The sequence below is a fragment of the Sorex fumeus genome, unplaced genomic scaffold (assembly GCF_029834395.1).
Source record: "Sorex fumeus unplaced genomic scaffold, SorFum_2.1 ptg000043l, whole genome shotgun sequence".
Taxonomy (NCBI): Eukaryota; Metazoa; Chordata; class Mammalia; order Eulipotyphla; family Soricidae; genus Sorex; species Sorex fumeus.
In genome coordinates, this window is record NW_026606100.1 from 7,442,184 (window position 1) to 7,469,844 (window position 27,661).

The following is a 27,661-nucleotide window of genomic DNA, read 5'->3' on the forward strand; positions in this document are numbered from 1 at the left end:
TGTGTGTTCATGGGCTCTCTAGACCACTCTGTCTCACTGCCCGCATTCAGAGCTCTAGAGCCGCCATGTGTGGCCTGGATCAGGACGGCTGTTGGCCAAGGGCAGATGAAGGAAGAGACAGGGCCAGGCTGGTTGATCTTAGTAGCAATTTATTACAAGGAAGTTTGTCCCATAGAAGAAATTTATGTTATGGAGGACCCAGGATCTCTCAAGCACGTGGTCCCCCTTGCAAGCCTCCTCTCCACGGTCCATCTTGCCGCCCTGCTCTCTCCTCTCTCCAGTTCTCTTGCCTCTAACTCTCATGCAGTCTGGGCTGAAACTGCAACCAGTTAGGTAGCCAAATCAACATAAGAAAGCCCTTCCTGAGGGCACACCTAAAAGGTATTCTAAAGCCCTTCCTGACTGCCCAAGGGCAAAATGCTTCCTAAAGTGTTTTTCTCTTTTCCTCAGTCCAATAAAATTATCAATTATCAACTATTCCTGAGGCTATGCAGGAAGGACAGAACAGTGTTATTCTACATCTCCCCCTTTTTCTTTTTACAAAAAAACACAGAATTTGAAACAGAGGAAAAATTACTAGTTATTTTTGTATGGACACAGTAAAAGATAACATTGAGACTTGCAGGGCAGCTCTCCTGGGAACATCTTGCCACAGACTCAGACTACAGTGTTCAGGCCAGATTAATCTTTCCTAACCCTAGCACGGTCCAAATCTAGTTATTACTTATTGGATCATGACAGCATTTGTCCATGACCAAGCTCTTAACTTATAGTTAAGCATTATGGCACTTTGGCCAGGCCCATCTCAATGGCAGGGTAGCACATAGCTTACGGCTTGCCCTGATTCCATCTAGTCCCTCGTTGGGACCCTGCTTTGAGGGGCACTAGGAAGTAAAGGCAGCTGAGGCTTAGGTGGGAGAACAGATGCCCAAGAGGAAAATATCACTGAGAGTCACATTACTAAAGCATGTCTTCTTGTGTCCATACAAAAAGGACATTGCTCTGAATAAACTATGCAAAGGACTTAGGGAGAAGAGAAAAACAATATTTACAAATCAACAGAGCACAAAGAAAGAAGCTAGAAATAAACACAGAGGAATAGGAGCACTGTGATGGGAGCAACCCAATAAACCTAAACTACCTGAGGCTATGCAGGAAGGACAAAACTGTGTTATCCTACACCTAGAGAGTACTGAAGCTAAAACAGTTGGACAAGCATTAAGTGAAATTTCTGGTGAACACTGCAACCAGAATGCATAGGAGCATCCTAGAATGAACAGCTGACAAGCATGTATGTGCAAGCACCACAATTAAAAAAGGTTAACCCTTGACTAGCACTTCAGTCAAAGATAGGAGAGCCAGAGCCTAAAGTGTATTCCTTGATGAGCGCCACAGCCTGGCACATGTGAGATCCCCAGAGGTCAAAACAACAAAAGAAATAGAGAAGGGGAAGGGAGGTGAAATAGAAGAAGATTGTAAAAATGAAGAAGGAGGGGGTATGGTGCCACCAGCAGGTTAATCTGTACCTGTGAGGTGAGTGCAACAGCAGCCTGGTGGTGCCTTCAGATTTCCAGATACCCCAAAATTGCTGCTGTGCCTTTGGCCAGACCCAAAAAACTTGAGGCAAACTTTACCAACAAAAGTAAATGGCCAAAAGTTAGGTATGTGGGAGACACACCCACAAACCTGGCTCAGCTATATAATTGGAGGCATGGCCTCTCTGGTTCCTGATTGAACTGCTTAACGGCCATGATCCCAGAGACTCAGAAACAAATCTCGAAACCCATTGGCTTTTGGCAGAAATGCGTCCAGTCCCTGCAGTAGACTACTGGCGCTGGGCCACCCCAGGTGGGAAAGGGTGCTGTCCCTCCACCTGCTCCCCCTTGGCGGCTCAGTGGCCACCATCTGCTGGAGGCCATTGGACAGTCAGGTTTGGGCCCGCAGTGATGAGACACACAGGGCCTCACAGGATGGGAGTGGAGCCAGCCCTTTCCTCCCCCCAACCAACGAGACCCTGAGTCTCCACCCATGAATGGCCTTTCTGGCTCCTGATTAAGCTGCTTAACGATCATGATCCCAGAGACTCAGGAACAAATCTAGGAACCCAGCAGGTTTTGGTAGAAATCCCTCCAGATTTAATTGTTAAAATTTTGTAATTTCAAAATTTCGCAGCCACAACTGCAGCCACGCAATATCATACGTTATTCATAACTAGTAATAGAAAACAAAATGTCTACTGTTGTCTTTTTGGCAGATCTGATTGTTGGGGTAAAATCCCAAATAATAATGGTGGGTCTGGTGTCAAAATATTGAATGTGATCAAAGTAGCGAGAGAGTAGTGTGGAAATCATCTGCCCCACAGGTAGGGGGAGGGCTTGGGATGGGGATATACTGGGGTTTTGGGGGATGGAGAATGGGCACTGGTGAAGGTACGGGAGTTTCATTGTATGACCGAGACTTAAACACGAAAGCTTTGTAACTGCTCTCATGGTGATTCAATACATAAAATTATAAAAAATGAAAAAAAAGTAAGGTAGAGTTCATGTCCAATTCAATCATATAATCAGTGGCTCAATAAATAGCAGTATACTCCTACATAAAAATAAATAAATAAATAAAAACGAAGGAGAAGAATGCTAAGGCAGAGAGAACACAGAACCAGTATGTGGTTGTTCTAGAACTTGAACTCTGACTCATAATAGCTATTGTATTCAAAACTTTTTGCCTTCAAATGAAGATAAGTTCTGGGGGCTGATTGTTTCTAAGAAGCTTTCTCAGGTTGATGCTGTCTTCCCTCACATTTACTATGTAACTTTTAAAATGGAAAATTCCTTTGAATTCCTCAGAGTTTGAAATAAATGAGAGTGCTATATATATATACATATAAACACCACCTACCAGGTATTAACATATGCCTAAAATACCAGTCCTTACACCCACGTAGGAGCTGTCAGATTATATTTGCCATAAAGAATCTCAGTTATGCCCAAGTGAGGAAAATAACAGGACAAGACAAATCCCTGCATATATTAGCAAGCAATAACTATGTGATGTGATGTGATGTGATGTGCTATAGATGAGCTTGGGTTTTTTTTTCTTTTTTTGCTTTTTGGGTCACACCCAGCAATGCACAGGAGTTACTCCTGCTTCATGCACTCAGGAATTACTCCTGGCGGTGCTCGGGGACCATATGGGATGCTGGGAATCGAACCTAGGTCAGCTGCGTGCAAGGCAAATGTCCTACCCGCTGTGCTATTGCTCTAGCCCCAGAGCTTGGGGTTTTATAGGAGAATTTTCAACCCATTGATTCTGAGAACTCCAGAACTGATAGAATTCGAAGAATGGCAGATGGAATGCTTGTTCTCTTCTGTCTTCACAAAGAAATGAATGCTATGAGCTGAATAAAATATCTAAAGAGCATTAGTATTCTAGAGGAAACAATTTCTACAGCCCAAGTTTTCAATAGCAGCTGGAAATCATTTTCCTTTCTAGTCATCAAAATTATATGAGTACTTTCTGGTTTTTATATGGCTTAATTTCCATCTACAAGGTTCTGGGAAGGAGAATAATCAAGACATTATCGAGCAATTATTGATCATTCATTGCTAACTCAGTTCCCAACTGGATCCTGAAAAGAATTACAATTATCCTAGATGTCAAGGAACTGACAATAAATCATCACTAGTTAATTGTACCACAATGTCTTGTGATGTCTGTAGAACAGTACATCAGAGATAATTCTTAAATTTGTGCTTAGTTATTTTATAGTTTTGCTGAACTACAATTAAGCAGGCAAAGCTACTTTTCTAATTGCTCCATAACTCCTTGACGCATTTTTATTTATTTAATTTTTAGTTTTGGGGACACACCCAGTGGTGCTCAGTGGTTACTCCTTTTCTGCGTTCAGCAGTTACTCCAGGGAGAGCTTTGGGGATCATATGGGATACCTGGAATCAAACCCAGGTTGGCCATGTGCAAGGCAAAAGCCCTATCCACTGTACTATTGTTCTGACCCCTGTAGTTCCTTGGATAGAAAACTGAGGGCTCCATTGAGATTTCTGGCCACTCAGCAGGAGATTTCTTTAGGAGATTCTTCCTAATCAGACTGTTGAACAAAGTGACAAAGAGATTGCTTGCAAAAGGACAATCAGGACAATTTACCAAAGCATCACAGTGGTTATGCAATGCTGACTTCCCTGTGTGCTGTGGGCCTATCAATTCCATTTCCAAGTCTGATATTTCACGAGTCCATGAGCACTACTCATGGACTCCAGGTTAAAGCCGAGCTGGACCTTTAAAACCGTCACTCCCTCTATATATGTGTGCAAATTGAAAACAGTACCTTTCTTAATGGAAAGGCACTTTGGAAAGAGAGTTTTAGAGTGTCCTTTCTCCTCATACCCTTAATTTAGGCAACAATAACACACTGCATCTTCTGGGGGCCCTGTAGACTGTGGTTGCATCTGCCCATTGCCCTGGCTCAGAATCTCTGGGCGTTTCAGCAGTTGTTCTGAAGCCTTGGGGTGTTTATCTCCCACAGGCAGCTCAGCTGTTCCATGAGAGGAGCAGTGGAATGTGGTGGAAGAGACCCAGGCCTCCAGCCACCCAGATGAGAGAGTTCTGTGCTGAGGTCCCTATATGGTCGTGTGAGACCGAAGACAGGCTCAAGTCTATCTTTGTTCCTTGTTTGGGAAGCAAGTGGGAGGGGAACAGGCCAAGGGACTATATAACCCTTCAGTGTTCAGCTTCACTGAACACCACCCAGAGCGGAGAAAGCCCAACTGAGCACTGTCAGGGTAAGTGTTACGGGTCCAGGAATGCGCCTGACACGTCCCAGAGGCTCGGCTATATGACCCATTATAAGCAGATGCCATCTCTGTTGGAATTTGGCTGGTCTCTTGCACTCTAAAGTTTCTGAATGAAAACTGTACTACTAAAGTGACTGCAGCTTTCCACTGTAACTTTAATGATAAGATTACTATGCAACTTGGTGTGGGGGAGGAGGGAGATGGAATGAAATCTATGCATGCGGTACCTGTGAAATATGCTTAAATTAAACTAAGTCTGCATCTAGCATTGTGTTTCAGGGGAGTGGTTTAACTGTAGCTGGTGCATTACACATTTATTTGTATTTAGGTCCTGGAAACTCCACTATGTCTCCACAGATTTAGTAATTTTTTTAAATAAATGGTAATTTGGATGTAGGTGATGAGATGGAAACCTGAACAGAGGCTGGTTACCTGCTCTTAGTTTAGACTTTGCTTGAGTTGGGTTCCTTTGGCTTGAGACGGAGCATCTTCTATTGGAAAGGTGCTTCTGGAGTGTGTCTGAGCTCACATGGGATGTGCTGCCTTGTAGCTGTTGCTTGGTTGTTTGCAGCAAAGTAAAGCAGGAAACCAAGCAATAATCTGCAAATGAATAGAGAATGAACAGAGCAAGCATCTGACAGCTGTTTGTGTCTTAGAGACAGGGGTCTGGTTTGCCTTTCTCTGAGCCCAGTGAGGCAGGCAGGACAGCCACCAGTTGGCCACCCCAGGCTGAACTTCACAGTAAATCAGAGTTTGGCAGCTTCAGTTCGGACCAGAGTTTTCATGCTAAGATTTTCCTTCCATTTAGTGATTCATTACTAAATATGGTTTGCATTTCAAGACCAGGGATCTGGGAATGGTGACGTTCCTCGCCTCCCTCTCCCTCCCACTAACTACTCATTTTTGGCACAAGATGTACTCTAGGCAGTTGGAGCAAACCCCTTGATGGGCAGTTCCAAAAGCAGACCTTGAGTATGTTTTACCTAATTAGGAAATGCTTTGCTCCAACCCAAGCTGCTCACTCAGGTTAGGTAAGAGTCGGAAGCCACTGAGTCAGCCCCCTTCCAGAAACTAAAAGACTTTTCTAATGACAGTACTCAGTGTAAAACTGTCAAATTCCTCCTGGGTCTTTTTTTGCCAACTAAAATTGGATTTAATTAATTTGAGTCTTTTTTTTTTCCTGTATGCTTGCAGATACTGAATTTCAACCTATTTTTCCAGAACTTTTTATGTGCTCTCTCCAGCTGCCCCAAACGGCAGCAGAAGAGGTACCAAAGTCCATGTGACTATATGGTGGTCACATTTGGTGATCCACAGTGAAACCTGAGTCTTATAGTTTTGTTCTGTGTTCAGCTACTTGTTGATCGGAAAGTCTACTTAGCACATCCTTAGAGAGCCTGGGGATGCTCCTGCTGGTACCTCTAACAATGCTTTGATCTATTACAACTTTTTTTAAGGCTGTCTTTCTTATATTTCTTATCTTTCTCCTAATTCACTAATTGCTGGAAAGGAAGCTGAATCATACACGTGCCAAGCATAATTCAATCTGGCAAGGAAAGGGGAAAAATGACAAAGGACCAGACAACTGGTTTATTAGTCTCATTTTCATTTCTTACAAGGGGACTCCATCAGTTCAGGCTTTCTATTTTAAGCCTAAAGACAGTGTGGAAAGAAAGCAAAGACTAGAAAATCAGAACAACTGCATAATAATAATTGTCTGATGATGTTTTAAAAAATACTAAATAAATAAATAATAGTAGTCATTTTAACATTTATTGAGAAATCAGAGTATATCCATTATTAATGTATAAGACTAAATCCCCAACAGATCTCCGTACGGAAGATTTATTATTGCTGTTTTATGATAAGGAAACTAGAATTTGGGGAAATACTTTATTATGTGACACAGCTTCTAAGTCATGGTTGCTAAACTGAAATCTAGCCTCCTGACTCCAGACTCCTCACTCATAGTCTCTGTGCTCTTTGATCTCTGCTGTCATCACTCTATTAGGGTTGGAAATTATACTAAGTCATTCTAACTCCTTGAGCCATGTTTATTAGTGGAGATAATACTTTGGATTAAAAAAATATGCTATTTTAATTGAAATTCACATAATTTGGAAAGACAAAGATGTACTGCTGAGGGAATTTTAGGCCCCCGAAAGACGAAGCAATGATGGGCATATGTTGGCAGAGCTTGCTCCAACTTCCATGGCATTTTTCTTTACTTACGTTCCAAAATTTTCATTGAAAGAGCTATGCCCATTATGCTGATGTCTGGGGGTGTAATAACGTGACCATTAGAAGAATCTCTATCAGCATGAAAGCATAATACCTTAATGTTAGTCATCAAACTCTTTATTAGACATTTCAATTGAATTTATGCTTGGAAAACTGCAAGGATACCCAGATTGCAAGGCAAGGTCTAGCCAAGGGGACCTGTACTCTTGTTCCATTTTGCCACTCTGTGTGCCTACTTTTTCAATAGGGATAACATCTGGCAGTGCTCAGATGCCATCAGGTCACACCCGACAGTACTCCAGGTGGACCATGGGGTTTTGGGGTTAGAACTCAGGGTCTTCAACATGCTAGGCATGTGCTCCACTGCTGGAGCTATCCCCAGGCCTCTAAGTGTCCTTGAGAAGATCATTTTTTTTCAAGCAGAAAAACACTTGAGACTTTTTACTTTAAAAAATGAGAATGTTAGATGAAACTGTTCTCAATTTTACCAAATATATGTCATTGCTTTTGTATCTTTGTAAATTTCTTTTTTAGGATCCAACTTAAAAGTGGGACATTTTAAGTCTTACTTTATTACAATAAAGAATATGCATTTGGAGCCAGGGAGATTATTCAAAGAGCCAGAGCACATGGTTTGCATATGGGAACCCATTCAATTTCCAGCACTGCCTGTTTCCCTGGGCACCGCCAAGAATGACCCGGAAGCACCAAGCCAGAACAAGTCCCTGAGCGCTACTGGTTATGGTCCAAAAGCAAGCAAAAAAAGGATATGTACTCAATTTAGAAAGTTTAGGAAATTTTAAGGAATTTAGAAAAAAAGATCATTTAAAACAATTATACATCCTATCACTTTAAAATAACTCCATAAATATCTCGGTAAATATCGCCAATCCTTTTTTAATGCATAATTGTATGTTTTTTTCAGTGCCAGTGACAGAGACTCACACATGAAAAATATGTGTATAATCACTGAGCCACAATTCGGACCTTAAAAGGACTTTTTTGGGGGGGTGCACACCTGGCAGTGCTCAGGGCTCACTCCTGGCTCTGCACTTAGTATCACTCCTGGAAAGCAGGAGAGCATATAGTGTGCCAGGAAAGTGAACCCGGGTTGGCTATATGCAAGGTAAGTGCCATACCCACTGTACTACTTGTAGGTATAGCACTTGCCTTTCCCCTTAACAACTAGCCCCTTAAAAGGACTTTTTTAAAATGGATCATGAGATATTATTTTATTTTACTTAACTTATTATTCTTATGTAAGGATGGAACTTCAACTATGACAGCAAAGTATTCTACTATAAGATATATAATTTATTTTCCCAACTACTTGGTATCTCAGCTTAGTAGAGATGTTTATTAATGAAAAGAGCTGAAGTTCCTAAATTTTAAGCTTCATTTTAGAAAGTATTGATTGCTTTTAAGTTCTTTATTTAAAGAGTATGATAGAAGTCTGAAAACTCGAAGACATTTTTCTTTTAAACATTTCAGCATCTGAATTTTGACATGCTTTTATTCTTCAAAGTATACTTTAATTTTTTTAAGTTGCATATTTTAGAAAATGTGACTTTGTATTGAAACAGAGGCAAATGCTAAAGACATTAACAAATGCAAGATTCCTTGTCCTTGTGATGACTTGCTCTCATAGTCTGAGTACCCATCTTCATGCTAAAGATATTTATTCACTCTCTTACTTAGTACATTTAAAAATGTGTCATCAACACATGTGCTGTGCCAGCTATTGTGCTACAGGCTGTTTGTGTGAACATAAAATCAGAGCTTTGATTTGTGGATTTAGTCTGATGTGGTGTTTCTCAATCTTTCTCTACCATGACTCCTTTTCACACTTGTGTCTTTCCTGTAGCTGCCTTACGGATTGGCCCCTTACACTTGTGCCATGGCCTCCTATTCCTGTAATTTTCACATGTGGACCCATGGGAATATTTGGGGGCCCTCTGGGTTGGAGTGCATATGGCTTCCAATTGAGAAACGCTGACATAAAGTACTCTGGAATATGCAGTGTTAGACAAGGGTAAGGGTGGGCTGTTCAAGAGCACAGAGGAGTTCTGAACCTGGTCTGGATCTGGGAATGTTCAGGTAAAGCAAAGACTGTGTTACAGACAGGGTGTGATTTCTCCTTGTTCCTTGCAGGACTGTGAGCTTCCACGCCATCCAAGATGTGTGAAGAAGAAGATAGCACTGCCCTTGTGTGTGACAATGGCTCTGGGCTCTGTAAGGCTGGCTTTGCTGGGGACGATGCTCCCAGGGCTGTATTCCCATCTATTGTTGGACGTCCCAGACATCAGGTGAGTAAATTTGAATGGAAATAGGAAGAAACAGGTCTATAGTTGAGGTTCTTTAGGTCTTTGATACTCTAGGTCTTGACAGGCTGCCCATGGCTTTCTGCCCAGACATGTGTAAACTCATTAAAAATATACCTGGTGAATAATGTCTAAAATAAGTTCCAATTTTAAATATATATTATATAATGTGGGTAGAATAACTGGTGTCTATCAGCTATAAAATCTGACCCTTTTTCATAAGCCCTTTTGGTTTACATAGAATCATTGTCGTCGTCATCATCACCATCATCATCATCAAAAATGCTTATGGGCCCGAGAGAGAGCTCAAAGGGCTGAGTTTGTATTGCGTAGAGGAGACCCAGGTTGATCCCTGACAATGCATTGTCTCCAGGGAATAACTGAAAGTGATTCCCAACTGCAGAATTTGGAGCAGTCCCCACATACCACTAGGTGTAGCCTAAAATACCCCTGTCCCCTGCCACAAAAAATCTCAAGTTACCAAATGTATACTGCAGTCACTCTTTGAAAAGAAATTATAATAGAAGCTTGGATCACTTATTTTCATAGAGCTTGATGTTAGATAACAGTAAGCATTGCTACCAACTGCAACTTACATCGTGATACCAGAAAATATATCTGAGCAGACTTATGGCAGTTTTACATGGTATTCTGTATAAACAAAATATTGGTGGCAGCCACTACATAAAAATTGAGAATTTTGTTTGAAAACTTTTTTTCCTCTTGAGAAATAATTTGTTCATATAGACTAGCTAAATAATAATTCTTGTGGGTATGGAATGTATTCAATATACCAAATTATAGAGGGCTCCCACAACAAATTCTATGCCTTTGTTGCATACAATGAGGTATTCTTCACTAGTCACTTGCTTATGCTTTATTAGCAGCCATGAAAAATTAGAAATTCCAAAATAGTGACTGTACAATCTAAAATCTTATTAGAATTCCCTTACCTTTTTCTTGTAAGTAACTATGTTATAACAATTTTAAAAAGTACATCTGAGGGCTGGAGCAATCGCACAATCGGTAGGAGATTTGCCTTGCACGCAGCCGACCTGGGTTTCATTCCCAGCATCCCATATGGTCCCCTGAGCATCACCAGGTATAATTCCTGAGTGCAGAGCCAGATGTGACCCCTGTGCATCGCCAGGTGTGACCCAAAAAGCAAAAAAAAAAGTACATCTGATTAGTTTAGGTAGATTCTTTCATGATGATTAGTGTCAATTTATTTATCATAAATCAAACATTGAGCAGTAATTTGTACATATAATGCTTTTAATCACAGTGATCAGAGCATAACATTCATCTACTCTATGGTAGGTGACAACTTTAAGCATGCAGTTTAAAGGACTTATGTGAGACAAATATGCTCCTTCGTTGATATGGAAAATTTTATATGTTAATCCAACAGTGCCAAATACGTACCAGGAAAATTTTCACAGTGCTAAACAAGACAAATACAACTTCTGCCCCTATAGAACTCATTATGCCACATTCACAGTCACGGTCCTCCCGTTGTTCATCGATTTGCTTGAGCGGGCCCAGTAACATTGTGAGATTTGTTACTGTGTTTGGCATATTTGATATGGGTAGCTTGCCAGGTTTTGCCGTGGGGGTGAGATACTCTCGGTAGCTTGCCGGGCTCTCGGAGAGGGGTGGAGGAATAGAACTCGGGTGGGCCATGTTGGCTGCGTGCAAGGCAAACGCCTTACCTGCTGTGCTATCTCTCCAGCCCCTTATGCCGCATTAAGAATAAAAAATGTGATATAAAGTGGCTTCACCCACAGGGTGCTCTGCAGTTTGGCAGTTGATTCAGACCTATTTATAATCAATCAACAGTGGTGTCTTAACATTACAGTGATCATACAACCCAAAAAATTGTCACTGATACCAAAAGAGTGATTCTTCTATTGCAATAATTTAACTCTTTGTACTTAGCTTGGTTCAAAGTTACAGAGAAGCTGACTTGCAATTCATTGAACTTTTTTAGGGGGTAATGGTAGGAATGGGACAAAAAGACAGCTATGTAGGCGATGAAGCACAAAGCAAAAGAGGAATCCTGACCTTGAAGTACCCGATAGAGCATGGCATCATCACCAACTGGGATGACATGGAAAAGGTAGGGTGCAGAACCTTTCTGGGTCCTGATTGCAAGTACCTCGCTATAGCCTGGGTGTGGGGGAGACAACAGGTTCAAGTCACCAAATTGTACTTGCTAATATTTGTTCTAGATGGTCACTAATTGAAAAAGAGGTTTTTTTTTTTAATTCCTTGAGGATTTTAACTCTCATTTTTTTTTCTATTTAGGGTTTATATTATAAGTACCCTCTCATAGAATCTAGGAAATCTGGAGACACATTTTACTCAGTAGTAACATTTTTCCAGCAGAAATTTTCGTCACTTGGAAGATGGAATGATAGCATAGCCTTGAATGTAGCTGACCTGGGTATGATCCTTGACATGCCATGTGGTTCCTTGGACCTTATCAGGAGCCATCCCTGAGCATAGTCAGGAGTAAGCTCTGAGAACCACTGAGTGTGCCCCAAAAGCAAACCAAAAGAAAATTAAAAATTTTTATCATTAACAGAAATATCTGCATACCAGTCAAGACTTTGTGCTAAAGAATGGCAGCATAATTGCAGGTCAATCCTATCAGGCCCAAGGCCAGCATGCAGCTGTTCCATCTCACGGGCTAGTGACTCAAGCACCTTTGACTACACAACCCAAAAGGGGGCTGGATGTTTCTTTCACGGAAACAAAAAGAAATGAATATTTACACATAGAATCCAGTTCAAGATCTCTCCTACAAAGACCAGATCTAAGAAAGTACATTTTGAAAAAAATCTTTTAAAGGATTTCTCTGCAGTTTATAAGATGACTGGAAGAGTTTCTTACATAGGCTGCTGCTTTTATTCCATCAAAGGAATAGAATGTTTAGGAATTTTCTTTCCTACCTAGAAGCCAAAAATATAAAACCCTTAAATAAACAATAGGAGCAAAACAAGATAGTTTTTAGTTAATCTTGCTTTTTTTTTATTTACAAACAGTTTTTGATTTATTTTGTTTCATTCTGGATGAAATTAATATCCCTACTGTTAGGTAGCTCATTCTTCCATTTTTACAGAAATTTGGTTAACTTAGTTTTTTTTCCCTCTTACAATTATTAGTTGCTTTTGGTCAACCAGAAATTAAAGAGCGTACTTGCCCAGAGAAATAGTATAGGTATTAAGGCACTTGCCTACTCAGTGTAGGCATGTGGCCTACTCAGGTATAATCCCCAGCGCCATGTATGGTCCCTTGGATACAACCAGGCGTGACCTCTGATCACAGAGTCAGGAATAAGCCCTCAGCACTGTCAGGTGTGGCCCAAAGACAAAATAAATAAATAAAGAGTGTGTTCAATCATGAAGCAAATAAGCAAACAGGCTTATGCTCAAAGTATATTCTCACAGACACACTTTAAGTCGGCTCTGGCTTTCTATATTTGGAAACACTCAATGGCTTAATATCTGTGAATCAATGGATGGTCAGAGCAGTGTTTTTCAGCCATGGGTCCATGCACCAATGATCATTTACAAGACATTGCCCCTAACTCACAGTTCTCCTGAGTAATGACGTGATAGTATCATAGATATTATAAATAATAGATTTTTGTTTCTCCCTTAGCCATTCACAAATTATTTCTTCTCTACCCTTATCTGTAGATTTTAAAAAGATTGAAAAGTACTGGTCTAGACAGAGGCAGGCTGTTCCCGGGCAGGAAGAGCAAAGACCAAATGTAAGCAGGATTCCGGGAGAGCTTCCCTTGCCTACAGAGAGACTGCAGAGAGACTTTCCCCTGAGAGTTTAACAATGACAGCTAGCCTTATTCTTACAGATATTTGTCTTTTTCCCTTGTTTAGTTAAACATTACTTAGTAGAGGTGCATCACTTACCAACTTCAAGCTTTGAACCCTATATCTGGCAAAATGTGGACACAGAATGAGCATTTTTACAAATGCTTGATTTCATCCTGTTTTGTGACTTTATTCTGTTCCAGGGATGGGAGGAGTGGATGTACAGTGCTAATGGTGCCACCCCTGTGTTTCTCCTCTAGATCTGGCACCACTCTTTCTACAATGAGCTTCGAGTTGCTCCTGAAGAACATCCAACCTTGCTCACTGAAGCACCCCTGAACCCGAAGGCCAACAGGGAGAAAATGACCCAGGTTAATATTCACTCCTGACCCAGCACTTTTGTGGGTTTGGACTCCCTAGATGTTCTCCAATAGATTGATAACTTCTGAGAAACTCAAGGCTTCTGAAGGACAGGAAGGCTCTCTTTGGTGGTCTATCTTTACTGCCTACAGTAAAGATGCCAACTTCAAGCTTCGATCTGCTCCTCTGTCCCCCAAGAGCAGCAGGAAATTCAAAAGACTTTATGGAAAAGGCACTATGTTTTTTTTTCTAAAAAAAAAAACTTAGAAGGTTTTTTGCCTTTAAAACTTCTAAGGAAAAGTCATTTCAAAATCTAGTGTGAAGTTTTGAATGTGAGTCAGACAGCTTTCTGTTTCAAATGTGGTTCTGTTAGCAATGTGATCTTAAGGAATCCAAATTTTGCAGTCTATATTTCCTTTTTATAACATAACTATTAATACATCCTTATTATAAGTAATAGGTTTTATTTCTTCCCCAGCTATTGGAAATGGTGTTGGTATTATTTCCTCTTGATGGATTATGTGAAGATTTATGACACGATGTTAACTGTGTATCATGGTACCTGATACACTAAAGAGTCAACAAATAATTATTGTCATTATTGCTACTTGCACAAAAACATGATAGTCTGAGACCACCTATTCCACCAGCCAGACAAGGTTTCCAGTTGAGATAAACAATCACTTGAAAACATCTAATGTCAGATTCATGCTGACTATCACTAAGCACTTGGCTAAATATTTTATATGCTTTAAAGTATAATAAGAAGAAGCATGAACTATTGTAATCCTAACCACATCAGTGGCCATGAAGAAACCAGAAGCTAGGATATTTTAAGCAATTTCCCTGAAGTCTATGTAGCTGGGAGTGCCAGAACCTGCATAGCTGTGACCTTTTGGTTTGAAAAATAATAAATGCAACTACTGCAGAGTCTTCTCTTTGGACGATCTCGCGGTGCTTAAACTAACACATGAAGCATTATTCTCTACCAGGGAATCTCTGTGTGCCTGGCACTTGCCCCATGTGGTGAGACAATCTAAGAGGACTGTTGTTGCTGTAAATGACATGAAGGCAAAAAGCAGTTAGATTTAAGACTAGTACACAATGTCAGACATTGTGCTGAATAGACTAAGGAGTGTGTCTTTGATGGAGAAATGGAGGGCAATGGGCAGCTCAAAGGGCTCACATTCCCCACAGTGATGTCGGGCGGGGGGGGGGGGGGGGGGCGGGCGTGCTCTGCTGCTCATCTTTCCCCTGGGTGCTGTGAGCAAGGACACTGGCAGGCAGCTCCTGCTTTCCAGGAATCAGGGCCCCTTGGATGACACTGACGAGCAGGTACAGTCACAGAATTGGAGTTCATCCCCACCAGTCTCAGCTTCAGTGTCCCTTCCTTGATGTGAAAGAAGTCAAAACTTGACTCCCGGTTTTACCATTTCTTCTGGCTTTGGTGTAGTTACAAAATCCTCAACTTTTTATACTGAAGGAGACTGTGAGGTCATCAGTCCCAACTCCTCCTTCCTGAAACCCACGTTAACAGCTATTAAGTAAATTCTCCCAGGTCACTGTTATTCCAGATCCCATGGCCATGATGAGAAGCTGGGCTTTTTTTATTGCTGTGGGCGAGGGGGGAGGTGTGTGTGTGGGGGGGGGGGGTTAGGGAGGGTTGATGTGGGGACCTTGCTCATCCCTCCTGAGCCAACAGGTCCCTAGTGTGCTGCTCCTCCCACTCAGCCCTTTACTTCTGCTTCTTTGGTTGCCTGGTTGTCTGTCACCTGATTCTCCCCAGGACCAGACAGGCCTGTCTGCATGTGTCACAGTGTGTGCTCTTGAACATTCTTGCTGAGACGGCAGTGGGACTAACTCAGCACTCTGGGTTGCTTTGCAGATCATGTTTGAGACCTTCAATGTCCCAGCCATGTATGTGGCCATCCAGGCAGTTCTGTCCCTCTATGCCTCTGGTCGGACAACTGGTAGGTGTAAAGGGAATGGGGCATAATTGAGTAGACTTGATGAAAACACTATCAGTTCTGGGATCTCATGGTTGTAAAAATGTGCAAGACGGATTGGGGGTGAGTTAGAATCCACAAGGAGAATCTCAGACCTGAAAGTTCTTCACATCTTGAAAAAGGATCTTATGTGGGAGAGAAAGCTGCAGTGGCTAGAGGGTATGTTCTACAAGCAGGAAGTGGGGATGGGGGTGGGGGGTGGAGGGCAGGTTCAATCCTGGCACCATGTGGCTCCCCAAGCACTGCTGGGAGCAAAGCCCAAGCACTGAGTCAAGAGTAGTCCCCAAACACCATTGGCACTCCAAAACCAAAACGATACAACCACATAGTCTGTGCTCTATATTTCCTGGCTCTGCCTCTTACTTATTTTGCCTTCCCTAGCCCTGTCTCTATTCCCTATGTTTTCACATGCTTTTTATGGGGAGAGGGGAAGAAATTCACCCTGTGCTTCTGGAGTCTACTCCCAGTTCTGTGCAGAGGACTTGCTCCCAGAGGTGCTCAGGGGACTGTGTGGTGCAAGGGATTGAAGCCACATCCATAGCTTGTGCCCCAGACTCTTGAACTATCTCACAGGCCCTCACATGTCTTCTTAACCTTTCAAGAGGCTTAGAAATTCTCCTTCAGCCAGTGACCAAACAGGCACTTCCTTTGTAACTTATTATGCCTTCTTGTCCTCCAGGCATTGTGCTGGACTCTGGTGATGGTGTCACCCACAATGTACCCATCTATGAGGGCTATGCCTTGCCCCATGCCATCATGCGTCTGGACCTGGCAGGCCGAGACCTCACTGACTACCTCATGAAGATCCTAACTGAACGGGGCTATTCCTTCGTGACCACAGGTGAGGCCCTTGGGGATGACAGGCAGGGCCCATACTCCATGGTGACTTTTGAGGAAGTGGGGGGGGGGGGGAGGAAGGACCATGACCCATGACCTGTGACCACTGACTCTAGTGCCATAAGCAAAGCATGACTTTCTCATGTGAAATTGTGCAATGATTAGTCTGTATTCTTGAGAAGAGCAGTAATAACCTTCTCGTATTAATTGTTCTTTAGAGCTATAATATTGGAATATATTTTCATCCTTTCCATTTCCAAATTGGACAGACAGGGCAGAGTCGAAGATAATGTGATATGGCAGTTGGCATTCTAACCAAGCCTTGAGTCCCATTCCTGCCACTCACTAGCTGTGTGACCTTAGATATGTTGTCAGCCTCACTAAACTCTAGTCTCTTCATTGTAAAATGGAGGTAATCAGAGATCTTCTCTCGTTCAATTGTTGTATGACATTAGATTATGAATGTGGGATTTACAGGACCAAGAGTGAACAGTCAATAATTGTTAGCTAGTGTTAACACCAACTCAATAAGGAGTGAGATGTGTGTCTTCATGTTTTAAACTGGTGCCACTCAGGTCTCCATATCCAAGAAGCAGAGGCAAAAGTTATTAGATTCCAGGGAATTCCTTAATGCCCATGGCCCTAGCTGCCTGCCCTATGCCCACCTAGTTGGTATTATCTGATTGTTTAGGTATCTGGATATTCCTATGGCTTCTTCTAGACTCCAACTTTGTGAGTCCTGAAGATGTTAAAGTCACCTTTGGGGATAGGTATTAAATTAATTCTGTGCTTCCTTGGCTTCCCACAAAAAACCCAAGACTCCTCCAAAAGGTTCCATTGTTCCAGATGGAAACAATATGAAAGTTTTGTGCCAACTTCTTCTATTCCTCCTTATGGTGTAGCTCTAGAGCTGTCTGTATTGGTCCTGAGCCAGGGCCAGCATCAGTCTACATTTCTAGATTTCCTGATTTCTCAGAATCTCCTGAGCTGGAATCTACATGGACTAGGCACCATGGATCTCTGGATTCCCAGGGAAATAGTTCAGTATAAGACTCTTTTATACTAAAAAAAAAAATCCAAGATTACAAACTGCTATAAATACAAGTATAACAGGACAATCACTTAATTCTGCAAAAATAATGAATATATAGGACTTTATATTCTGTGCCTTTCTCTAGCTCTCCAGTCTTATTACCATCAAGCGGTTCTCAGGCCATGTGCACACCACACTAAAATTGACTGTGTGTGAGGCACCTTGCCAGTTTTCACTAGTGGATCTATAACTTAATGACCATCATGGTTTTAGGTGCAAAATCCTGAACCCAGACACATCTTTGAAGGAATGTCTGTAGCAGGAGAGACTGGAGCAAGGCAGGTGGGGATTTGACTGATGTGTACATTTCATTAACAGCTGAGCGTGAGATTGTCCGGGACATCAAAGAGAAACTGTGCTATGTCGCTCTGGACTTTGAGAACGAGATGGCCACTGCTGCATCCTCCTCCTCCCTTGAGAAGAGCTATGAGCTGCCTGATGGGCAGGTCATCACCATAGGGAATGAGCGTTTCCGCTGCCCTGAGACCCTGTTCCAGCCATCTTTCATTGGTAGGCCAGTCTTTTCTTTGGGATGGTGAGATCACCTGAGCACCCTCATATCCAGCCAGCCCTTGGCCACCAGCAATAGGGACCAAGCAATCAGGGCCACAATACTTAAAGCATTTCTAAAAACACCAAAGAAAAGCGGAGAGTGTTCTATTAAAAAAATCCTTATGGGGATTCTGGGCAGGGGTATGCTGTGCCAAGGATAGGAAGTGCAACTCTACCACTTAACTTTCACTCCCCAGCCCCAAGAATATCCTTTTTCTTTAAAAGAAAGGTGTTTGACTTAGGGAGACAAGGAACGGAGCTTTCTTCTTTTGGGGAGAAGAGGTGGTCACATGTGGAGGTGCTGAGGGCTTACTCCTGGCTGTGTACTCAGGGATTACTCCTGATAATCTTATCTGCTGTACTCTTGCTCCAGCCCTAAAGAGAAGTTTTCTTGCTAAGCAAATACTGTGTTGTATTCAGAAGCATTTGATGCGTGATGTGAAGTGAAAGAATCAAGTTATGCCTATGCTCAGAACAGTGAGCAGGTGGACGGAGTTTTTAAGTAGCTGTAGGAGAGAACCACGGGAGGAGGCTGTTCTAAGTTATCACCAATCTTGGGACAGGTTAGCTGAGTGCTCACAGAGGGCAGGCTCTGGAAGAAGGGAGCATGGGATTAAGTTTTGTTGCTACTTTCATGATCTTGGGAAAGTCACCCTTTTGAAGCGTCTGTGTTCTCCCTGTATTAAGTGAAGATTGGAACAGCACTTATATCCTAGGTTGACTGTAAGAATTACGCCAGTCATGTGTAATGCACTGAGCCCGTGACTGATCGGAACAAGCATGCCATCCCTCTTAGAGATAGTTAGAAATGAAGAATCAGCCATTGTTGCTGCCATTATCACACCACAGCACTGGGAACAGGGAAACATCAAGTTAAGGATTGCATCACGTTAAGGGTTCTTCTCATAAGACTCAGTAGAAATGAATAGGTCAGGGTGGAAGGAAAAAAGTCTTTGTCCCAAAGAGTAATAAGCCCTTTCCTGCATGGAGATGTTTCTGCCTAGTTTAGCTTTGAGCAGGGAGAACAAGTCAGCAATCAAAGAGGAACTTGAGAGGTTCTGAGCAGTGATATCTCCCCACTCAGCCTGAGATCTTCCACAGGGTGTGTGAAGACATCACCTTAATTTGAACTGTGCCTTAGTAGAAAGAGAGATATGCACGGTAGCCCCACCCTCCTAAAAAGTGCCCGGTAAGGCATTTTCACTGGACAGCAGGCAGGGGTGCATGGGTATGACAAGGACCTTTGGTTCTCTCAGATGGCAATTCCTTAGATGATTAAGCCCACACAGCATCAGGCCAGTGTGAGATCTTCCAGTTGCTCCCATTTGGTCTCCCACATCTGGATTTTTCACACCAGCCCAGATCCAAGCCCTGTGTTTCTTTTCCAGGAATGGAGTCTGCAGGAATCCATGAAACGACCTACAACAGTATCATGAAGTGTGACATTGACATCAGAAAGGACCTGTACGCTAACAATGTCCTCTCTGGGGGCACCACCATGTACCCGGGCATTGCTGATCGCATGCAGAAAGAGATCACAGCCCTTGCCCCCAGCACCATGAAGATCAAGGTACGCAGGCAGGGCAGCCTTGTTATGAGATCTGAAGGACTCTGCAGAGCCCACGTCATGGTCACATGTGCACGGGTGTTAGGGCTAGGCAGTAGGTAAAATGCCATTGGTCCCACCATATGGCATGTAATTCAGGTTGCAGAGGAGAATTACTGCATACAAGAATTAGCCCACACTGGGGCTGGAGCAATAGCACAGCGGGTAGGGCGTTTGCCTTGCATGCAGCGAACCTGGGTTCAATTCCCAGCATCCCATATGGTTCCCTGAGCACCGCCAGGAGTGATTTCTGAGTGCAGAGCCAGGAGTGACCCCTGAGCATCACCAGGTGTGACCCAAAAAGCAAAAAAAAAAATTAAAAAAAAGGAAAAAAAAAGAATTAACCCATACTCATCCTTACCTATTAGCTGGTGTAAAGGTCTACAGGGCGTTCCATAAAACTAACCACTATGTGACCAGTGGACTTGGTACAATGTTGTATAGTAACTTCTGGCACAATCAAAACTCCTTTGAAGATGGGAGTTTGTTTTTAGATAAAATATGCAATGCCAAGTTCTGAAGCATAGTTTAAGGAAATCAGAGACTTGAATAGGACTCTAGAGAGGTGATCAAGCAAAATCTGGAAGCCAATTTTCATTTTGCCCAAATAGAGCAAATGCCGTAAGAAGTGTTTCTGGTGCTTTGGAATTGATTGTGAGAAGAAACCTAGGAAGACAAAAGCTCTCATTGAATATCTCTAAATCCAGAATATTCTCTCTCCTTTGGCATCAATGAAAGCCCCTTCATCGATGCCCCCTTGCCATCCCTCACACTAACGGCTTTTTATTTTTATTTCATACCCCCCTCTCATCCTGATGGACAGATCATTGCCCCGCCGGAGCGCAAATACTCTGTGTGGATCGGCGGCTCCATCCTGGCCTCTTTGTCTACCTTCCAGCAGATGTGGATCAGCAAACAGGAGTACGACGAAGCGGGGCCGTCCATTGTGCACCGCAAATGCTTCTAAACACGCCCCTGCTCTCTGCCCAGCACACAACTGTGAATGTTTTGTGGAACTATACTTTTACTCCTTCTCCAGTCATTCCTAGCTGAAGCTCTGACTCTTGGCCTATATGTCTTTTTCCCCCTCCTCGAGGGTCTTTTTTTTTTTTTTTAAATAAATCTGAACTATGTTACCGGTAGCCTTTAGCGTTGGTGTCTGTCTGCTCAGCACGTTGACCACGCTCCTTTCATCTTAGCTCCCTCTAGTGGTATCTCCCAGGACACGCCATGACTATGTGCGCGTTTCCCAGAGGTCAAATCACAGAACACGGGAAATTCCACCTAAACGTTCTATCTGCAAAGCCCTTGAAAATAACCGGGAGATAAATATAAACACGAACTGAAGCATGTAAATGATATGATCCTCACTGACCGCACAGCTTGTGCACAGCTTGTTGGGTAATTACATTACTTTGCTCTCTTACAATCCTAGTGGTATTGCCTGATGGGTGAAAATGCAACAAGTGGAGCTGGAAGAACAGCACAGCGGGTAGGGCGTTTGCCTTGCACGCTGCCGACCCGGGTTGGATTCCAGTATCCCATATGATCCCCCTGAGAACTGCCAGGAGTGATTCATAAGTGCAAAGGCAGGAGTAACCCCTGAGCATCGCCAGGTGTGACCCAAAAAGCAAAAAAAAAAAAAAAGTGCCCATTCTCCACCACCAATGATCCCGGTATCCCTCCCACCACCCCCACACCCTTTCTCCTCCCCTACCTCTGTGGCAGGTGCATTCCCTTTTGCTCTCTTTATTCTTTAGGGTGTTGTGGTTGTTGTGGTTTGCAATACAGGCATTAAGTGGCCATCATGTTCGGTCCATAGTCTACTTGCAGCACGAATCTCCCATCCTGAGCGGGCTCTCCAAGCATCCTTTACTTGGTGGTCCCTTCTCTCTCTGAGCTGTCTTTTCCCCAGTATGTGAGGCCGACTTCCAAACTGTGGAGCAATCCTCCTGGTCCTTATCTCTACTACCCTTGGGTTTTAGTCTCCCATTCGACCAGCATTTCTTAAAGAACAGAAAGACCAAAATCTTCTGTTGATATTTTTTTCCCATTGATTTACAATATTATGGATTTCAGGGATTTTGCATCATACTTATGCATGTGTATAATTGTAACCACTCCCACTACCAAAATTCCAGTGCCATCCACTACCAAAGATCCTTTTCTTGTCCCCATTGACCCCTTTACTTGCTTTTCTCCCTCCTCTTTCCATCCTAGACTGCCAACTTTCATTGATTTCTAAGAGGTAGTTTAAGGGAAACCTGCCCTTCAACCAGATTGCTTTCATAATTTAGGCAAAAATCACCAATCAGGAGCCAGGGAGAGAATTCAAAGAACTGGAGCACAGACTTTCCATAAGGGAGGCCTGGGCTCAATCTCCAGCAGTCATGGCACCCGAGGACGCCAGCTGAGATCTTCTAGTAGCAAGCCAGGTGCAGCCTCTGAGCACCACTGGGTGTGGCCAAAACAAACAAGCAAACAAACATCATCAACCATTCCCATTTTCACCAATAGATTCATTTAAAAGCGAAATGTGTTTTGCATTGTTATAACTCAGACTGACTTCTTCTCCTTCTCCTTCTCCTGTTCCTTTTTTATGAGCAACAGCTGTAGTGCCTAAGCAGCTTCTCCCAGATTTAGCTGAATCACTTCCTCTTAATTCCTCAGCAGGAAAGGTCCAGTGAAGGACTTGAGTCTTGTTGACAAACCATCCATAAATTGGCAGAGGCAAAACCAGCAATGTAGAGTTCTGGTTCTTCCTGAACTTTCTTCCACTTCCTCACAACTGCAAATCAGACTCAAATACTCTTTCATGATCACCCATATTTTCAGGACAGTTTTGCAATACCCTCACCCCAAATAACTCTGGTTTCCAATAATATAAATTTACGTTATGCATTGGGAGGACAGGCACCCAAAAACATCCAAAATAGGCTTCTCCCAGAGAATGGTTTTAATAAACAAGTTTAAACTTTCGCGGTCAACTTTGGTTCTCCTGATAGTGATTTAAAAAAATAAAATAATTACGGGGTTGGAGAGATAGTACAGTGGGGAAGATGCTAGCCCTGGAGGCTGACCTGGGTTTCATGTCCCAGAGCACTGTCAAGTGTGATCCCTAAGCACAGAGCTAGGAGTAAGCCCGAGTACTGCCGGGTGTGGCCCCCAAACAAAAACAGCCTTCGATGCCAGTATGATGAATCTCTAAGAGCCATCAAATATTTTTGTCATCTATGCCCAGGGGAAATATATTCTTGCTTCATGAAAGGTCAAGATACTGGGAAAGGAAACAAGTTCCTTAAAGCAACAGAGAAGGTGATTCTTTTCCTATTTGTTGTCTTCACAATAGGTAATAAGGAAATTCTTGTTACTGAGTTTACCTTTCCTCTTAATCATTGCCAAACACACCACAGTTCTCACGTATCCTCCTCATGGAAGACATTCTCTTGTTAGACAATTCCGTAAGACATTCAAGGAGAGAAACTCCTGCTTCCACATTTGATTCCCCTGGCAGCTGGTTTCGAAACAGAAAACTCAGTCTATGGACAAACTCTTTTAATAACTCACGACTAATTTAGTTGACACATGGAATGAATTTGGAAGGAAAATACTGAACCAATTCTAACAGTGACCTTAATCAACATGATAGCACAGACACATACACACACTCACACACAGAGAGTCAATTTTTCCATGAGAAAAATTCTACTAAAAATGTAAGATCTCTGGAGAAGATAAGGATTTCTACATGAGAACTAAGAGGTTTCCATTCAATCTCTGAGAAAATAGAAAACAAAAACAAAATATTAAGTGGATTCTTACTGAGCATTGTGTAATTTTTTTATGGCTGCCACAACGAAATCCTGGAGACTAGGCAACCAAATTTATTTTCCCCTCAGTTCTGGAGGATTGAAGGTAGAGAAATCAGTGTTGGCTGGTTTAGTTTCTTGATGTGTCTCTCCTTAACTATTACTTGTCTCCCTGTATCTCCACATGACCTTCATTCTCTTCACTGACCCACGTGCTTGCTAATCCCTTCTTATTGCTGTATGAATGTATCACTGTATCACGGTCATCCTGTTGTTCGTGGGTTTACTCGAGTGGGCGCCAGTAACATCTTCATTCATCCCAACCCTGAAATTTTAGCAGCCTCTCCTTACTTGTCTGGCAAGCTACCCGTGGCATATTCAATATACAAAAAACAGTAACAGTAATTTCTACTTATACAAGGCACATTTGATTATGGCCCACTGTGCTGGTCTCTTTTTAACTTGATTTCCTCTTTAAAGGGAGTATCTACAAATACAGTCTCATGCTAATGGCCAGAGAGACCACTCAAAGGATAGATCACCTGCCTGCCTGGTGTAAAGCCCTGGGGTTTCTCCCCCGCACCTCCCTGCCTCACATACATCCCTCGGTATGGCCCTAGTGGCCCCTGATCATCACTGGGTATAGAATCGACAACAATACAGTCAAATTCTGAGATTCTGGGGGACTAGAACCCCAACATATGAATTTTGGAGGGGCCTATTTCCAAAGGAAGTTCTCTGAAGGACACGGTGGTCACACATCACCCACGCAGGGACACGTGCGGGCACATGAGCTCCACATTCCTCCAGAGTATGGAGGTTATATACTCTGGATGGTTCTTTTAGACTCAGAGTCTGCCAGGAAGGACAGACATGTCACTGCTTCTGAAAGTTCTTCTGCTCTCTGACCAGGTTCTCCTGAGAAGTCTAGTTAAAATGATTTGTAACTTGGCAATAAGCAAACATCCTCCCTTTCCAGAACAGTTTCTCAAATTTCCCCTTTGCTTCTTTTTGCAAGGAAATGAAAATGCCAAGACTCTTCCACTTCTTTGGGTAATACAATAGAAGTTTTTCATGAAAAATGGACTGTCTTTTAATTTGCTAAGTTGCTCTTCCTATTCTCTCTGGAACTCCAAGAAGCTCTGACCCCAGGGCCTCAGCCACCAGATCTTGAGGTGCTCCCTGCTATGACACTAAGATCCTGTATCTCTGATCAAGGATTTGACAACTTGTCAACACTGGATGCACTATGCTGTCTCTGCCACTCTGCCATATTTCTTCTCTTCTGTGTAAGCTGCTCACTTCTATCCCCAAGAAAAGACTGCAGAATTCTTCCCTCCCTTCCTTCTTACCTTCCTTCCTTGCCTACCTTCTTTCTTTCTCTTTCTCCTTCCTTCCTTTTTCCTTCTTTCTTTTTCCCTCCCTCCCTCCCTAGCTCCCTTTCTCCCTTCTTTCTTTCTTCCCTCTCTCTTTATTAGACCACCCTGAATTCTGCTTAGGATGATATTGCATCGAAATAGAAAAAATATTAAGTGAAAAATCTAAAGCTCTAAAAATGAGTTCAGACACTTCTATAAACAACAAACACATTTTCTGTAGCACAATTTATTATCTGGTCATAGTATTTGGGTACATTAATAGGTTTTTGATTCAACACCATTATGACCTCTCTTGAGACAGAACAATTCAAAAAGAAAACTCCAAAATGTACAGGAGCAATAAATATCAAACTTTCTGATCTAAAATGTATAAATATAAAATCTCAGTCATTTCTGGAAACATCTTAAGAAAACCCAGCAGCCACATTTCCATGGGTAGGTGTCCAGAGTCGACCACAATAATCTTCATAACGCATCACCTCAAATCCAGCACAATAATTTTTATGTCTTTTATCAACACATGTTTGCATATCTAGTAAAAGAAAAAAATAATTTTAGGGAGGGAGTTATGCAAGTCCTAGTTGTCTTTACAATAGTGTTTCTAATTTTTAAATTTTTACAACCAGAAATATTTTAATCATGTCATTTTCAACACAGTCATTTTCAAGAGTACATATATTTATAGTTTTCCAAGTAATTTTAATTTAAAGTAAATTCTAATTTCTAAATAAAATTTCTCTCATTTTACAGCCAGAGAAACCACTAACCAAACTGTTAGTACAGGCAGAAAGTCAGGTAATATTGCTTTTATAGTTTAGACAAAGCTAAACAAAACATACGATTAAGGTTTTAATTAAACTGTTATAAAATAGTCATTTTTAGTCCTATCGAGCAGAAATAATTCATGTAACATTCAACATCATTTTCTCTTTAAAAGTAGTTTGCTTACTTGGACTCTGAATAAAATTAAGTATCAGACACAGATATAGAGAGAGGTTAACGTGATTCATAATCACCTTGGCTACTGAGATTCCCTTGCAAGTAAAATAACAGTGAGAAGAAGTCAGAAGTACAAAAGTTAATGAATTGCCTGAGATAAGAAAATTGTAAATGAAGTACTCAAGTATTTTATAGTACATTATACTCTCTCCTAAAAAAATGGAAAAAAGTTTTAAAAATCCACCAAAAAATATACAACATATCTACTCACACTGAACAGCCTAGGGTCCTTGGTATGTGGGTGAAAGCCCTTCTTTTTACAAGCTGAAACCTCAAGCATGCCTGCATTGGTGAGCCTGAAGATGCCAGTGCTATATTTCAGGACAATAAAAAGTTACAAACATTAAGTATGAACTTTTCAGATGCTTTATTTGAATGGCACAAGCATACATGTCCCTTAAATGGAATGGAGAAAGAAATCATAGACTGGGAATTCCATGGTAATATTTTAAACTAATCTTTTCATGGTCAGTTTAGAGGAGAGATGTCTAGGAGGAGTCAAAGCTATTTCCAAGTACCTGCATACGGTAAGGGGAAGTGGCAGTGGCGCTATTGGGTGACCCTGGAGGGAAAGCCAAGATGCTGGTGGAAGAAGTTTTGGGTGCGTTCCTCTAATTTTTTCAAATAATGTCAATGCTGTTTATAATGATAGCTGTGGTCTCAGGTATTAGGTGAATCCCTTTACATAGACTACTGGCTAGCTTCACCCTCACCTCAGAACATGACGGGGTAAGAATGCTGGATGAAAAGATGCTCACAGTCGTCAAGTGTCTTGCCAGACATAACACCAGAAGTTGGAGCATGATATGTTTATCTAATGCCTCTGCTCATAATCACTGCACAGAACTGTCTCCCAAACTGATAAACTTGGAATTAATGAAGCAAAGTCTGGAAAAATTTTCTGCAATACATCCAAGATTTGAAAGGCAAATGGGAATAACATCCAGTTTATCCATCTAGAGGGCATGATTTTTGTTGTTTGTTTTATTCTGTTTGAGGGCCACACCAGCCTTGTTCAAGGCTACTCTGGGTCTGTGCTTCAAAGGATCACTTCTGTGATGTTTGAGGGACCATATGCGGTGCTGGGAATCAAAGTGGAGTAGTTGTATGCAAGGTAAGTGACTCCGGCCCTGTACTATCTCTTTAGCTCCTTGGGGTCACACTAAGAAAGTAAAGCAGCATTTCTACCACAGAACTTGGTAGAAAGCAAAATACTGGAGAGAAAGGTGTTGAGATGTTTGCCTTGGATGCAGCAGCCTTCAGTAGATTCCTAGCACCACCACATATGGTCTCCTAAGCACCACCAGGAGTCTGCCCCTGAGAGCAGAGCCAGGTCACTCCTGAGCAACTCTGGGTTTGGTCAAAAGCCTGCTCTTCCCAACCAAAAACGAAACAAAACAAAAACAAAACCAAAAACCAACCAAGATTGAAGGATTATAGGTGATGAAGTTGCTGACACTAATCTCTTTTTGCTCAAGAGTGTGTATGCTGAAAACACCTGAAAACAGCCAGCCTCTAACAAAGCCTTACTTGGGGCCACTCAACAGTGACTATTCTTCACAATTACACTTACTCTTTATGCTTTGGTGAACAAACAATGGCAATCGCCTCTGGCAACATGAGCTGATAGGAGCAATGAGTATGAAGATCAACGCTGGACAGGAATGCAGTTTGGGTTGGGTGTGTCTGTACAAAGAAGAGTGGACACTCTATTAAGGTCCATCAGTCTCAGTCAGGGTCACAGTTATTCTAAAAGAAAATCTAGTTATTTAATCTGCCTTTTCACCGTCATTAAGCCAATATGGGTTTTGAAC

At 42.1% G+C, this 27,661-nt stretch overlaps 2 protein-coding genes and 1 non-coding gene across 4 annotated transcripts in view; 1 reads left to right on the plus strand and 2 right to left on the minus strand.

The window, feature by feature from the left end:
• Nucleotides 1-4,765: 4,765 nt before the first annotated feature.
• ACTA2 (actin alpha 2, smooth muscle) lies at nucleotides 4,766-20,802 on the plus strand. The gene is made up of 9 exons (XM_056120398.1): nucleotides 4,766-4,796; nucleotides 9,201-9,355; nucleotides 11,361-11,489; nucleotides 13,467-13,577; nucleotides 15,452-15,536; nucleotides 16,252-16,413; nucleotides 17,821-18,012; nucleotides 19,443-19,624; nucleotides 20,484-20,802. The coding sequence occupies exons 2-9, from the start codon at nucleotides 9,227-9,229 to the stop codon at nucleotides 20,625-20,627; spliced, it is 1,134 nt and encodes a 377-aa protein (XP_055976373.1). The 5' UTR covers nucleotides 4,766-4,796; nucleotides 9,201-9,226; the 3' UTR covers nucleotides 20,628-20,802.
• Nucleotides 11,959-12,203, minus strand: LOC130029971 (small nucleolar RNA SNORA53). The gene has a single exon (XR_008793419.1). It is a non-coding gene; the product is annotated as a small nucleolar RNA SNORA53 (small nucleolar RNA).
• Nucleotides 20,803-25,058: 4,256 nt separating the features above from the next.
• The window catches only part of STAMBPL1 (STAM binding protein like 1), a 57,414-nt gene continuing 54,811 nt past the window's right edge, over nucleotides 25,059-27,661 (minus strand). For both annotated transcript variants that reach the window (XM_056120626.1, XM_056120625.1), the window contains 3 exons: nucleotides 27,421-27,533; nucleotides 26,059-26,158; nucleotides 25,059-25,380 (listed from right to left, as the gene is read on the minus strand). In XM_056120626.1, the coding sequence (XP_055976601.1) occupies nucleotides 25,324-25,380; nucleotides 26,059-26,158; nucleotides 27,421-27,533 (270 nt within the window). In that variant the 3' untranslated portion in view covers nucleotides 25,059-25,323. The remainder of the gene's footprint in view (nucleotides 25,381-26,058; nucleotides 26,159-27,420; nucleotides 27,534-27,661) is intronic.

Coding starts and splice junctions, on each gene's coding strand:
- ACTA2 (XM_056120398.1), top strand. CDS start 9,227: ATGTGTGAAGAAGAAGATAGCACTGCCCTTGTGTGTGACAATGGCTCT. Junction 16,414..17,820: donor CTATTCCTTCGTGACCACAG/GTGAGGCCCTTG, acceptor TTTCATTAACAG/CTGAGCGTGAGATTGTCCGG. Junction 18,013..19,442: donor GTTCCAGCCATCTTTCATTG/GTAGGCCAGTCT, acceptor TTTCTTTTCCAG/GAATGGAGTCTGCAGGAATC.